The following is a 14490-nucleotide window of genomic DNA, read 5'->3' as shown; positions in this document are numbered from 1 at the left end:
CATCCGATATAAGCGTAAGCTGCGAAACTGAAGAAGACCTGTGCTTCGAGCAGGAGATTCCTGATTTGACAGAGGTCACAGTGGCACGGGACTCCTTGGAGGAGACGGGCACACTGGGAACATCAAGATCAATTTGGGTAAAAGTATCTACTGTTTGAGTACCTTGAGATCTACTTGTCTTCGGAAGTGAGGAGAAACTAGTGCTAAAGGAAACCTTCAGTTGAAGTCTGCGTTTAGCTTCAGCTGCTGAGATCTCAAGGACCATAAGTTCACGTATATTCTTCTCTGGGAGAAATTTAGGACAATCACGTGACCAAGCTAGAAGACCCTCTTTACAATCAATACACGTAGTTGGGGCCGTACATGGAGCCCGACCATGAGCTGGAGTGCCATAGTTGCCACAGATGGCAGAAGTGTTACAGGATGGGGCTGAGAGGTCAAAAAGCTGACAGTTAAAGCACCGTAATGGTAATGGAATACACGGACGGACCTTTAAGCGGTGGTAAGCGACGTTCAAATGCGTCGGAATGTTAGGCAAATCAAAGGTAAGGAGGTAAGAGTCCGTGGCCTGCAGTGTACCATTCCTGTTTGTAGTGATTCGATGCACAGCAATAACATGGCTGTCCGTAAGTTCTGAACATATTTTCACCTCTGGTAAATCTTTCAAATCGAAACACGTGATAATACCCTTGCTGTTATTACGTTGACGGTGGGCCTCAACTAAACAGGGGTAGGGCCTAAATGAGACAAGATAACAGTAGGTGAGATTGTTTGTCGGAAACAGTTTGAACCAGTAATGTGCCATTTCTCAGTTTTCTTATATGTTCAGGTGGGAAGCTACTTCTGGCAATATGGTGTAATTGTCGATGCACAATAAATGGTGATAGTTTGTTAAGGACTCTAGCTGTATCAGTAGATTTGTCTTTGATAATCAAGTATCTTGATGCAACGCCAAGCTTTTCCTCGTTGTTACGGATCGTGCCAGTACCCGTGTTGGGTGTTTGATGCAGATCCATAATTGAAGAAAGCTCAAAATCCTCTCTTCTTCCCCGTCTTGGTTTGAATTGGGCAACGAGGCTGGCAAGTCCTACTTGCGTGACATTTGTCAGCAAGCTAAGCTATGACTCCAAGTCGAAGTGACGAGGAGGCAGAGCCAATTGCACCGCCGACTGATGAGTACTGTTGAGAGGATCCACGCCCCAGTGTCTAAGGGGAGAAACCAATGGTTCATTGGAGATTCCAGCACCGCAGACTTCCAGCATTTCCTTTCAGGGCATCACTCCATCCGGCCCTGCTGGGCGCGCATGCGCTTCACTCCTCCGTCCCATGGCCTCGGGTCCAAGCGTCATCCAAATACAAAGCCACTGAGCAGAGACAAGTCCATAGCGAGGTTGTCGTCTTGGTAAAACAGTCCACATCCGAGGTGTTTTGTTAAACTAAGCTCAATCATAGGTTTTAAATACAGGGGATCGGCCCGGCACAACCCCCAACCAGGAGGACCAGTGGCTGACTGCAGTTTCGAAGAACTGGGCGAAGGGGACGCCACATCCCGATACCTACAGCTGCCATTCCGAGTGAGCATGAAATTTGATCTACTGGTCTCTGAGTATGTAGAAGCTATGGTATCTACAAAAACCTCTTATCTCGAAACAGAAATGTGCTTACGTCTAACAAGTTACAGATGCTTATATATTATTTTTAAAGAAATAACAGGGCAGTTGTTAAAATAGCTGAGAGAAATAATACATCTTTCTTGATCTTTTCATCCTCTTATTTAGCACCATTTAAAAATCCTAACCCTAGTTATTACATTAATATATTGAGAAATAAAACTTACCCACGTACTGTTCTACAATCAGGATTTAAAATAACTTGTGCTAACGAAGTCACTAATAATGTAGCGTCCAAACCTTCGGAACCGTGAACAAGGACAGAGGCTCCTTCCTGTAAAAGAAAGACAAATTTTAATCACAACTGTAATTATCTTCAAGTCAAGTCTTTGTGACAGGACTACTAAACAGGGTTTGCCCAAGTGGGCCCAGCCCGAAAAAACCCGCCGGGTTTTTTCGGGTTGGACCCACCTGAAAAAACCCACTTTAAAACCCACCTGGGTCTTTGACCTTTTTGTTAGTATATTATTGGTACAACTAAGAGGATCACATTGAAAGTGATTTTTATCAGATCTTGGACTTTCCTTGGGTGAATTTAGTGGTGAGCAAATGCAAGACCAAGACCGGGGTGGTCTTGGTCTTAGTCTTGCACACCCAGTCTTGGTCTTGCTGCAAGAGTCTTGCAAGTCTTGCTTCTAACAAATTTTATGCTTTTCAAAGGCAAATTATACTCTGGATATAAGAAATAAATTCTATAATGTGCCAATAGTAACGGAAATACAACGTTTGTTTCTAAATATAATATAGTTTACCTTCTAGTAAGTATGATGACAGTGTACAACATAGGCGACGACCTTTACTTTTTTTCAATGGATGCCCACGCTTCATTACTTATAAGACAAATCACAATGTTTCGAATCTTTTTATATTTTTTTAACAGATGAAACACTCCACTGGTTCCCAAACTGGGGAGGCTACCCCTGAGACGCATAAAAGATAATCAAGACGGAACAGATTAGTGAAATACCATGAATTGCAAAATTATTTTTACACTCTAAAGGAGTCGGATATTATCTTTTCAACCACGATTAGCTAATCTTTGTATTGAACAAATTTCTAATTGTTTTATTGATTCTAATATGTACTCTATGGGGCAGACATATGGACATTACGCAAAAGTGAGAAAAACTGGAGGCTTTTGAAACATGTACATGAAGAAAAAAGGAGAGAATTAACTGGGTTGAAGGGAAAACCAATGAGAAGGTATAAGAAATAGTAGAAGTAGGAGAGAAAAGAAGGATTTTAGTTGTAATTAAGAGGTGGAAAAGGAACTGGTTGGGACATTTGCTGAGGAGGAACTGTATTATGGGAGACGTGCTAGAATATATGGTGGAAGGAAAGAGAGGGAGAGGTGAAGGAGACTGTATTTGGAGGAAGATAGTAAAACAGAAAATTGACGCAGAGATATTAAGACGAAGAGACTAGTTTAATGCCACCATACATCGAAGCTTTTTAGTTCCAGCAAGTAACCTGCCAATAATGGCAGAATAGCTATGATGATGATATTTTTTAGAAATATTAGCCAAAAAAGAGAGAGAGAAAATTAAGATAATAATGATTATTAATCAAACGTCTTAATATTTTAGAATAATTTGAGTGAGACCTGAAAACGACTCAACTGTCTGTCTTTTGTGTAAACTCAATTTATATCAATACTTTTGACCTATATTAGAAATACAAATAACGGCATCAAACTCCAAGTTATTTGAAGTAATTGTACAAAATCACTCTCACTTGTGAATATGGGTTATTTATTGTTGTATAATGTTATATCGCTCAATCCTTGCTGTGCCGTATACCTAAGGAGGCTAAACGTTGTACTGGTAAACCATTATTCAACGTATAAGCATCCGACCATGAAATCAAACTTGTGGTCACATGCACTAAGTTTTTGTCAATGTCATGAAAATGTTATTTCGATATTAAGCACAATTCGATATGAGCACACATTAAAAATTTCCTACGTATGCTTAAGTCTCGGAGCCAAGGCCATACTCATGTAGTCGGCACCTGTGTTGTACGGAATTACTGATGTTCAATACTACATTTCTCTATAGTTTTTTAAGAGGAACACCACGAACATGTTTTGAAATGAAACAATATATCTAAAGCCTGTGACAAACATCTTGGAATTTCAGCTAAACGAATAAAACGCAAGCTTTGACTCGACGTTGCCGAGTGCTAAGAGGTGTAGCTATGGCTAAGCAGACGAACTACAGCGCGATCAGGTGGCAGAGGATAGACGTGGATGTGTACGAAATAAACGTGGCAATACCGCTGGCCTCTCATTTGTTAGCAGCATTTAAAGGGAACTTCGAGCGCCGCCTTCAAATGCCAAGATGTTTGTCACGCTACTCATGGATAGCATTGCTACTGGGAACACATTCACTCTAGCAAAATTTTTACTGAAGCCAAAAAGTTCAAGTAATGATTTTTTACCTTCCGTTTTACATCTATCTAAAAAAGTAAGTAGTATCAGTACTTGTGCAAAACTCTTGCGTAAGAGTCTTAGTCTTGCAGGTATGGTCTTGGTCTTGGTCTTGCATCGGGATTCCTGGTCTTGGTCTTGCATGCAAGACTCTTGCAAAAACTGCAAGACCAAGACTTTTGCGCTCATCACTAGGCGAATTAGATGATTTCATATTATACCTATGAATGCATTGAACGGATAAAAAAAATCTTACTTTAGCTTGAGATAATTACAGAACAGATTAATGTATAAATTGTGTTTATAGCCTACTTGAAGTAAAATATGCAATTTTATATTTTAGAAAATACTTTCCGTGAATAGTGTGCTCGCCAACTCGGCGACGCCGGGGGATGTTATCCCCCATACATTTGACAAGTTTAAGGCCATAGGTGCCTGTACCAGCAGTAAATATGCAAATACATTTATATTATTTCATACATTTGATGGTAACACAAGTATTCTTACGTAAAATTTTGTTTTCCAACAACAGTAGTGTAGTTCCGTCATTACTTGCTACTCTTCAAATAAGCATTCTGTCGAATCAACACCAGCAATAGCGTAAAAAATTCTTGTCAGATTTATGAAGCTTAATGCTCGGAGTTCCGAAGACAATGTAGCCCTACTATTTCAAGTGCTGAATTCAAACTTCCGTACTAGTGGAAGTCGAGTACAGTAAAGAAAGCTACATTTTCGGGGAAAACACGTCGTGAAAGAAGTGCTCGGGAAATTCCCGCAACTGAATGCACAAAGCATCGGAACTGAATACTTCAACAATAAAACTATTTATTTTAAGCTCGAAGATATTTAATTTCATTTAAGGCAGATTGAAACACTTACTTTATAAAATGTGAATTATCTCTGTGTTAATTGTTTTAAATTCATTTTCAGGAAAGAATCGTCTTGCTAGTACTAGGGAAATTCCCATAATTGAACGCGCAAAGTATCGAAAGTGAACTTCAAAAACAAAACCATTTATTTTACGCTGTAAAATATTTGCCATGAATGATATCTTTGTTTTAATATATTTGATATTCATATTTGGCGAACGTTACTAAGGCTCCTGGGATGACTTGATCTACACTTGTTCGTTTGTCTGCCTGTACCACACACACATCACAGTGTACAACTTTCGGTCTTAAATTTTCAGGGTACAAGCACGAGACACATTAAATTTCCTGTATAGATTTTGGCGGTATACCAATGTAAAATTTCAAAAATGTCGGCAATTTTGTTTTCAAAATAGCGGGTATCCACACTACAGGCGCAATTTTGGGTCTTTTGAATATAAATTTTCAGAGTAGAAGCACGAGACACTCTAAATTAGCTGTATATATATTTTGGCGGCCATCCAACGTAAAATTTCAAAATGGCGGCCTTTTTCAGCTAGAGGGTATCTACGCTACAGGATGCAATTTTCGGACTTTTAAGTTTAAATTTTGAGTATAGAAGCAAGACGTTCTAAATTTGCCGTGTAGATTTTCTCGTCGATTAAATGTAAATTTTCAAAATAGCGCCCAGTTTTTCAAAACAGTAGTGAACAGAATATTGCTGCAAGTTGCGACAATGACAGTCTCGAAATACAAATCAAATTTTAACACTTTTATCCCAAAGACATTGAAATATTTCGAAAAAACCCAATTAAACCCGAAAAAACCCAATTAAACCCGAAAATACCCGAAAAAACCCATATGGGCCCAGGTGGGTTGGGCTTTTTCAAAAATACCCGGGTTTTTTCAAACCCTGCTACTAAAGCACATCTTTCTTAACAGAAATAGATCTTGTATCATTTAGCGTTTACAGTTTACAAGCTTCCCAACAGTCCAAATATGCCTTGTCAGTAGATAAAACGTTTTATGTGATTTGGTAGTATGGTGATGTTCTTTTGTTTGGTTTTTGTTATAATCCATTAGTTTGATAAATGGTGCGAGGGTCGTTCGGAAAGTCTGTGCAGAAATGAGAACTATAGAAGTTGTCTGGACAAACCTGTTTTATTTGTCAACGTAGCCGCCTCTGACGTTAATATACTTCGTCCACTGATGCTCCAACTTGAAGATCCCTTCGGAATAAAAGATTTTGTCTAACTCAGCAAAATATGTATTGGTTTCTGCATATGATCTTTTCATTTGATGGTAATTTCCTTCCTGCTAGCCATTTCTTAAGATTCGGAGACAAAAAATAATGCAAGGGGGCCAAATCTGGGGATCAGGAGGATGATGAACAAATTGGAATCGTAACTCGATTCGTTTTGTGGCAACAATGAATAAGTTTGTTGTACTGACGAAATAGGACCTTCTGTAGGCCAAATGTGGACGTTTGTTTGGCAGTTTGATTTTCACACGGTCCAGTAACGATGCATATGAGTGACCTGTTATTGTTTTAGTGTTTTTTTTTTTTTTTAGTAATTAATCAAGAGCATGCCTTACGAGTCCCAGAATACAGTTGTCATTACCCTTCCGACTGAAGGAACTGTTTTGACCTTCTTTGGAGCAGACACCTCACTGGCAAGGCATTGTCTCGGCTGTTTTTTGCTATCTAGTATGTAGTAATGTATCATGTCTCATCCATAGGGAGTCATATGATTTGTTGATTCTCCTTAAACAGGTTCAAAATGTCCTCGCCAACATTCCACAATTTTCATTTCTGGTCGATCGTACGCAATGGTGGTACCCACTCAGCAGAAAATTTTCTCATGTTCAAATGTTCAAAGGGTGTCTACGGGAATTGACTTAAATATTTCCAATGAAAAAGAAAAGCCACATGCAACTGTATGATGTGATATTTAGCAGAATGTAAAATATGTTTAAAAGCAAAGTCTTTTTCAATATTCTAACAAGAAACTAGAATGCACAGAAACTAATAGGTTAAAATGAATAAATAAGTAAATAAAAAAGAGAGGTTTTGTGGATGTTGTTTCTTCGAGAATGACTGTTGTAATCCATATTTTTCTTTAAGCAAAGTATCTGTCCTCTCATTCCTTATAGTCCACCCTTCCCTCACCTAGTATTACATAGTTACTTATATTAAGATTTTTTTAACATTCGTATTACATTTGGTACAAAAACACTGTGCAGAAGACCAATTACTTACAAATATCAAAGAATAACATGTTTATTACTCATGCTTACACATTTAAATGTACTACATGTCTTGACACTTCCCACATATAAAATAAGTTAAAAGGTAACATTTTGTAAAGACACATTATAAATGCCACTTGCTACTTTTTCAATGATTAGTCAGGGGCTGCCATCTTAAAGTGTGTTAAACACAATTTTTATACTTCTACAGCATTACACAATCATTTCTAGTAAATTTTCGCGATTTCTTGTATTGATACAAATTTCTAGTATTTCAAGAACAAGTAGACACCCCTATGCAAAATACACTGTACCAGTTGACTCAAGATGCCCATGGTACTAGCAATTTCACGTACCTTTACTCTTTTATCATCCATAACCATATTGCGAATTTAATCAATATAACCATATTGCGAATTTAGTCAATGTTTTCTGACTAGTGGCCTTAAAAGGTCATTCAGCACGTCCCTGGTTACTTGTGCTCATATGGTCACCTCGGAAGTTTCAACACCATTTGTACACTGTCCTATTTTCTGATGCAGATTCACTATAATGTTTTTCGAGTCCTACCTTGGTATTCTTACGCGATTTACTTACTTTTCAGAAAAACAATTGTTTTATCACCACATGAAACTCTCTTTCATCTGCATCTTGGGAATCATATTTTATTCGCTTCAAACGTACGCCACGCACGGAATACTAGCTCAATTTAGCTATAACTAGCACTGTGTTCTTTCAAATGGTGCTCCACGCTAACAATAGGCTCACTATTAAACAGTAATGTCACTGAGTTTGGACGAACTTATCAAACCACCCCGGTACTTTCCCCCAAAAATCTAATTACATAAAATTATTAATATTTTCATACTGATTTTACGCACTCGTATATAAATATATAACATATAAAAATGTTTATTACTTTGTGTGTATTTCTCATTAACCAATATTTTCGATTACCAAGGTACTGAAATTCTACAAGTACATAATCAGACTTGGGAGTAGAAAAAGATGAAAAATCTTTAATTTTTGTGTCCCACGGTTATGCCAGTCAGCGGCGTAGCGTAAGGGAACGCCGGTATGCCCGGCATCCCCTGTTAATAAAAAAAAAATACGTATTTCATTGTATATAAATTGTTTACTTGTAATTATCACAATTATTTCCACTGCGATCCAGGCCTACTGCAAGCAACGGGGTTTTCGTCTGCTTTCTGTCGAATGCGCATGCGCAACTACTTGCTTTCCACTCCTCTACACCCCTTGCAACTCAACATTTTGCTTTAGATATACGCTGGCGTATTCAAGTATTTCCAACTCTATATATATATATATATCTTGAACTAAGTTATAGTTTCTGTACAGAACGTACGAGCGCTAACATCAATGAGATAGAACAAAACAGAAATGGTTACTTCAGTGCCTTTTTGAAGCATGCCGGTTATGTAAATAATAGTATAAAAATAGTTATGCTTTATCGTTATTTAATCGTAATTAAAGGCAAACTATTAATCTTCATCATAAATATATAGTATGTCCAGTGGCGTGGCCAGGAACGCTTTGAGGGAGCTCACACACACAAGCATCACGGTCACCGATCTGGTAGACCAAGAGAGATTGCTTGGGCCCTTCAGTCATTGGCACATATCCCGGGGAGGTGAGGGGGACATGTCCTCTCCATCCGATTTGAAATTGTGATGATTTGTATCTGAATGCCACAAAGGAAAGTAAGATGAAATTGAGGTTCCTTGACTTGTTTCATTTTTAAAAAAGAATCGTATTCTTTAATATTTCATTGTCATTAATTATTGTTAGTCTATTTTCAACTATTTGTTTAATTCCTGTAACGATTCCTATAATGCTACTGAGATCATCATTTTGCTCAAATAAGAGTATTGTTGCACCATACATAGTTGATTTTTTTCATAGTTTTGGGGAAGTCATTATTTATATTATTACAAAACAAGTGTCCTAAAATTTTAATGTATATCATTGTGGATGCGTAAATAGAAACATATCAATTATAAATATGCATGTATTCAGATTTCAGAATGTGTTCACGGTACTGATTTGTAATGCTGATACGTATCACGATTTCATCTACATCGCCTGGTATATAATATACAACAGGTTCACCTCAGAAATCAGATTCATCTACCGTAATATGAGTTTCATCTCTCCTCCCCCAGAATAAGTCTCAAATATTCTCTCCTCCCTCAAATCTGCCCTCCTCCCAATGTTGAAGATAACTCTGCTCTTCTGATCCTCCACAGCATTGTTTTTCAACTTCATGAATATTTTGAACATTGCTTTAAAAAAATGGAAACGGTCTTACCCGTTCCCCGAATGTTGAAAACAGATTTGCGCCCCTGCCTTCAGTATCTGGATATCTGACAACGAAATACATACACAGAAACAGGCCCCCAGAGTTGGTTTAAGTGCTTTCTATTTGCATCTTCAAATGATATAGTATACACTCAGGACCATATTCACGAATGGGGGACTGAGTTCCGGACCCAAGATGACAAATTTGTAGGGGCGACTTTTTCAAGAACGAGATTGAAGTGTGGTATGGGGAGAAAGAAGCTGCCCATGGGAACTATGCTGGAAACAATGTTTATACAACAGTGGGGGCCTCCCTTCTAAATTTTTTATAACCCTATGTTTCCCATCGGCATAGCTATGTATTGCTAATTTTAGTAGTATTGTATCGCACAAGTGACTAACTTTGGCATCCCCATTTCGGAATACCACGCTACGCTACTGATGCCAGTTAGGCTGAAGGAAATGGTGATGATGAAAAATGAGTGAAATGGTGAAATGAAGAAAGGAGAAAGCCCCGAGAAAACTCACGCACATGGTGTTTGCCCACCACAAAGCTCACTTATCGCAAGCTGCGCTCGAACCAAGGACCCCATGCACCAGAGCTGAACGCTCTACCAATGAGCCTCCGCGCCTCTTAGATAAACCGTTGTCTAAGAGGAACACTTAAGTATGTGATCCAATTAGCAGTTTTAAATTTATAATATAATATAAACTCAAGAGTAAGATTTCAGTACCACTGGAAATCGAAATTATTGGAAAGAAATGAATTTTAGTTTAACGTCCCACAATTATGCACTTTAGGCTAAAGAAGATGGATAATTGTGCAAATTAAATTTCTGTGCTCTCCTACCGGGAATCAAACCTGGGACCACACACCAAAGACGCAAGCGCTGGCTATTAGACTAGCAGAAAGGGCTGGAAATTATTGATTAAGGAAAAAAAAGAACACAAGGCAAATAAATAAAATTACAATCTTTATAGAATAAATAACATTACCTGATCAAGACACTGTGCTACTAGACAAGCACAATTTAAAGTATCCTTAATGTGAGACATCCAGTTGGAGGATTCGAGACGGGACAACCATCGATCCATGGATGATGATGTGTCGTTGCAAGCTGGAAAAAAAATTAAAAGATGTACCAAACAACTCAATACTATAGAATGACAAAATATCGTAAAGTCTATCAAACCACTTGCACAACTTAGCCATATTATGCGTATAATCATCGACAAAAGTACATACCATATTTCAAATATAATCGGTAAATAAAGCATGCTTGTGTTTTCTTCTTTTATCGATGGCTGTACATACGAGGGTGATTTAAGTGAAAACCTTAATTTTGTATATACCAAGTTTTTCTACGTAGTCTCCATGATGTGCAATACATGTATCCCAGTTCATTGGAAGTTCGATACCTCAGGAGAAAAATGACTGTCACCCTAGTTTTCACTTCTTGATCGCTTCAGAAAGGTCTACCTCCAATCACCTCTCTGAGTGATACGAAAACACGAAAGCCATTGAGGACGAGATCCGGAGAGTATGGATATGTGAAACTTTTAAATTTGATATTCTGAATTACAGACAACGTTAAATGGCCAGTGTTATGTCGCACATTGTTATGAAGCAACAGGAACCTGAAATCATGGTTGCAGGCTGAAGGGGATTTTTGGAGAGCAGATCTGCATACAAAGCATTGGTCAATGTTGGCCCTTTTTTCATGTAATGTATCAAAATTATCCCACTTTCATCCCAGAAGGCAGTGAACATGAGTTTTTCTGCTGATCGTTAAGTGCAGACTCTGTTGCGTTTTGGTGATGACATATAGCGCCATTCCTTGCTCCAGTGGCGTATTTTATGGGCTACCAGGCCTACCGGCGGTAGCCCTAGAATATTATAAAATAAAGATTCTAATATAACTAAATTATATTGACATTTTAAACTTTAGTATCTTATTTATTTATTTATTTATTTATAATAGGTTTCAGGTACAGCACTAGGCCATTTTACACTGAAACATTTTAACAATTTGTAACATAACAATAGAATAACAATTTGAAATCAAGATGGTACAGTACAATGGCAACATTACAAAGATAGTTTATTTATAGATGATCTGAAGGTATGCTCATTTGAAAAAACGTCTACAGTTTCTGGTAACTGATTATACGTGCTAACAATTTGGTTTAGAAGGGACTTTTGGGCAATATTAACTCTCGCAGCTCGAGTGTAAAAGAGATTACTAGACCGTGTTGTTCTAGCGGGTACGCGAAAATTGATCTGACTTAATAACTGTTCACATGATATATGGCCATTAACAATTTTATGCAAAAATATTAGGTCAGAAATTTTGTTTCTCACTAGGGGAGGTTTGATATTGAGAAATGTTCTTTCAATGATACAAGTTTCTGAGAACTGTATGTATTTAGAAAGATCAACTAACTTCTTTCTTAACAACGCAGCTGTCCCGCTATCTTAAGAGGTCTTCGATATGACAACGTTGCAGTAACCACTCTCCAGCTACTATAGCAAGAATCGTATCCTTCGCTCCACCTCCACCTACAGCGTACGAACGGGCTGCCAGGTAACACCAGTTCCCTCTAGAGAAATCGGTTTCTTGGGAATGAGCGAAGAGTAAAGGGAAATTACGAGGCATTTTGGAGGTCTCGGGGAATTGTCTGGGACATCTCTTGAGCCACATTCAATACCTGTTTGCATCAACGCAACAAAAATTTTGTATATTACAGTATTTTGCTATAGTTGGCATAGCTGTTATAAATACTTGTTCCATTATTTGTGTTTTGTTGCCAAGGCTCTTACAAACTGAGGCTCCTTCGTTGGCTAATCACCTATTTCAGCGTTCTTTATTACTCGATTAGCTTCCGTTTTCTCTGGTGAGTAAGTTACCCCTATCCAAAGCAAAATGTAGGGTTGCTAATTGGTTAATAAAAAATAAGTTAATAATAATAATAATAATAATAATAATAATAATAATAATAATAATAATAATAATAATAATAATAATAATAATAACAATAATAATAATAATAATAATGATGATGATAATGTACATATGTTATAAAGGTTAGTGGTAGCCCAACCCATCAAACCAGTGTACGCCATTGCCTTGCTCGCTCTCTTTGTTTTAAGTTGATGATAGCAGATCCGTGGTGATAGCTTCATCTCCTGTAACAATTCTGCCGAAACTGTTCGACCTGAAAACGACACACAAGTTCCCCTCAAGTATCATACAACAGTCTCTCAAATCAGTACTCAACTGACGTTGTATGTATCATTAGCCATCTGTGCCTCTTTACAGAAAGGGATCAGAGGCGAATTATGTGAGCAATACAATGTATAATGAAAAAGAAAGACATATAGAGATTTTGAGATTATTATTTTGTAATCGGCAACAAAAATATGAGTTGTTGTTACTATAGCAACGATATAAATAATTGTACATGTACGTAGACATCTTAACGAATAGATAAGTGTGTATGAAGATCAATATATATTTTATTATATGTGCAGAAAAGTTAATTATATATACTTATCATGGTCAAATATTAAAAGCCAATTAAGAAAGTGATAAAACGCGTTGAGTTATTTAGAAGATTAACTTTATAATACGAACCAGGCCCTTATAAAAATTGGTGCCTCACCACGGGAATTGTATAAGTGTCGTTTCGAAGGTCTAGTAAAAACGGCAAGCTGTCAACGCGACCTTAACATCACTATTTTGCGAAGTGGAAAAGTAATTAAACGAAATATGGCCATGAGTACGGAAAATATGAATATGATTGATGGACAAAGTGTGAATCCAGAATTGACTCCGAGTGACAATTTGGCAGGCATTCTAAAAGATTTGGCTCAACAGATAAGAAACCAGTCAGAGCAGATTCAAGAAAAAATGGACCAGCAAAGGCAACATGTGGATGAAAAATTGGACCAGAAATTAAATCAGTTAGCCAATGACTTTGATGAAAAAATAATGAAACTGAACCAACGTAATGAAGATAGATGGGAGCATGTGCAACATCAACTAAATCAAATGAACCTAATGATCCATGGTGGAAAATTTCGGAAAATACGAAGAAAAAATAGAAAAGGTTGTACAAAGAAGCACAGAAATACAAGAGTCCATGGATGTTTTAAAATCGACAATCAACGCCCATGAAAACCACATTAGAGTACTGCAAGATGAAGTTAATTTCATCACAGAAAGATGCTTTCCCGGAACTTCATTCCAGGATACTGAAGGCATGAGTCGTCCTGTAGCCACAGGCTGGGTACCTGATCATCATCCAAGAACAGCATTGGAATTTGATGGATCATCAAGTGGTGCAGAGAGTAGTGGCGGAGAAGAACAAGTGAGGCAAACATCCAAGCGCAGACGCATCTCCAGTAGAGGTATGAAGACATCTACAGGTAATCAGTTGCGGTTTAGCGAAGTAAAGTCGCTCACAAAGTTTAGTGGTGTGCCAGGAGATATACCCGCTAGGGCATTTCTCGAAAAATTTCACGATGAATGTGAGCTCATCGGTGTAAATGAGTCTCAATTCTTAAAAATATTACCGCATATTTTGTTGCCACCTTGCTTAACATGGTTTAAGGCTATTAGAGGTAGTCTTCATTCGTATTCAGATTTTAAGAATGCTCTTTTGTCAAATTATGAAAACGATTTTATGGTAGCAAATAGAGATGCTGTTTTGCGAACGAACCACTACAATCCAAAGTTACGCCGTAGCATTACTGAATTTGTAGTATCAACATATCACGAGCTAAGATCATTAAATCCAAACCATCCGGAATCTCGAATTATAGCTTCAATTAGGATCTTATTGCCATTTAGACTACAACAGTTGTTAATGTCGGCTCAGTGCATTAATTTCAATCATTTAATTATGCTCATTCAAAGTTATGAGAGTCAATCTGCAATTCAAAATAACAATA

At 37.6% G+C, this 14490-nt stretch overlaps 1 protein-coding gene across 8 annotated transcripts in view; it reads right to left on the bottom strand.

Moving 5' to 3' along the window:
• LOC145693628 (myotubularin-related protein 9) overlaps positions 1-14490 on the bottom strand; it is a 148552-nt gene that overhangs the window by 25726 nt on the left and 108336 nt on the right. For all 8 annotated transcript variants that reach the window (XM_081769801.1, XM_081769806.1, XM_081769809.1 and 5 more), the window contains exons 8-9: positions 10533-10654; positions 1838-1944 (exon numbers count right to left, since the gene is read on the bottom strand). In XM_081769801.1, coding sequence (XP_081625927.1) covers positions 1838-1944; positions 10533-10654 — 229 coding nt within the window. The remainder of the gene's footprint in view (positions 1-1837; positions 1945-10532; positions 10655-14490) is intronic.

Source organism: Thermobia domestica, chromosome 8 (genome assembly GCF_964235325.1).
Source record: "Thermobia domestica chromosome 8, izTheDome1.hap1.1, whole genome shotgun sequence".
Taxonomy (NCBI): Eukaryota; Metazoa; Arthropoda; class Insecta; order Zygentoma; family Lepismatidae; genus Thermobia; species Thermobia domestica.
The sequence above is the reverse complement of the archived record's forward strand: the minus strand, read 5'-3'. Positions and strand labels throughout refer to the sequence as shown.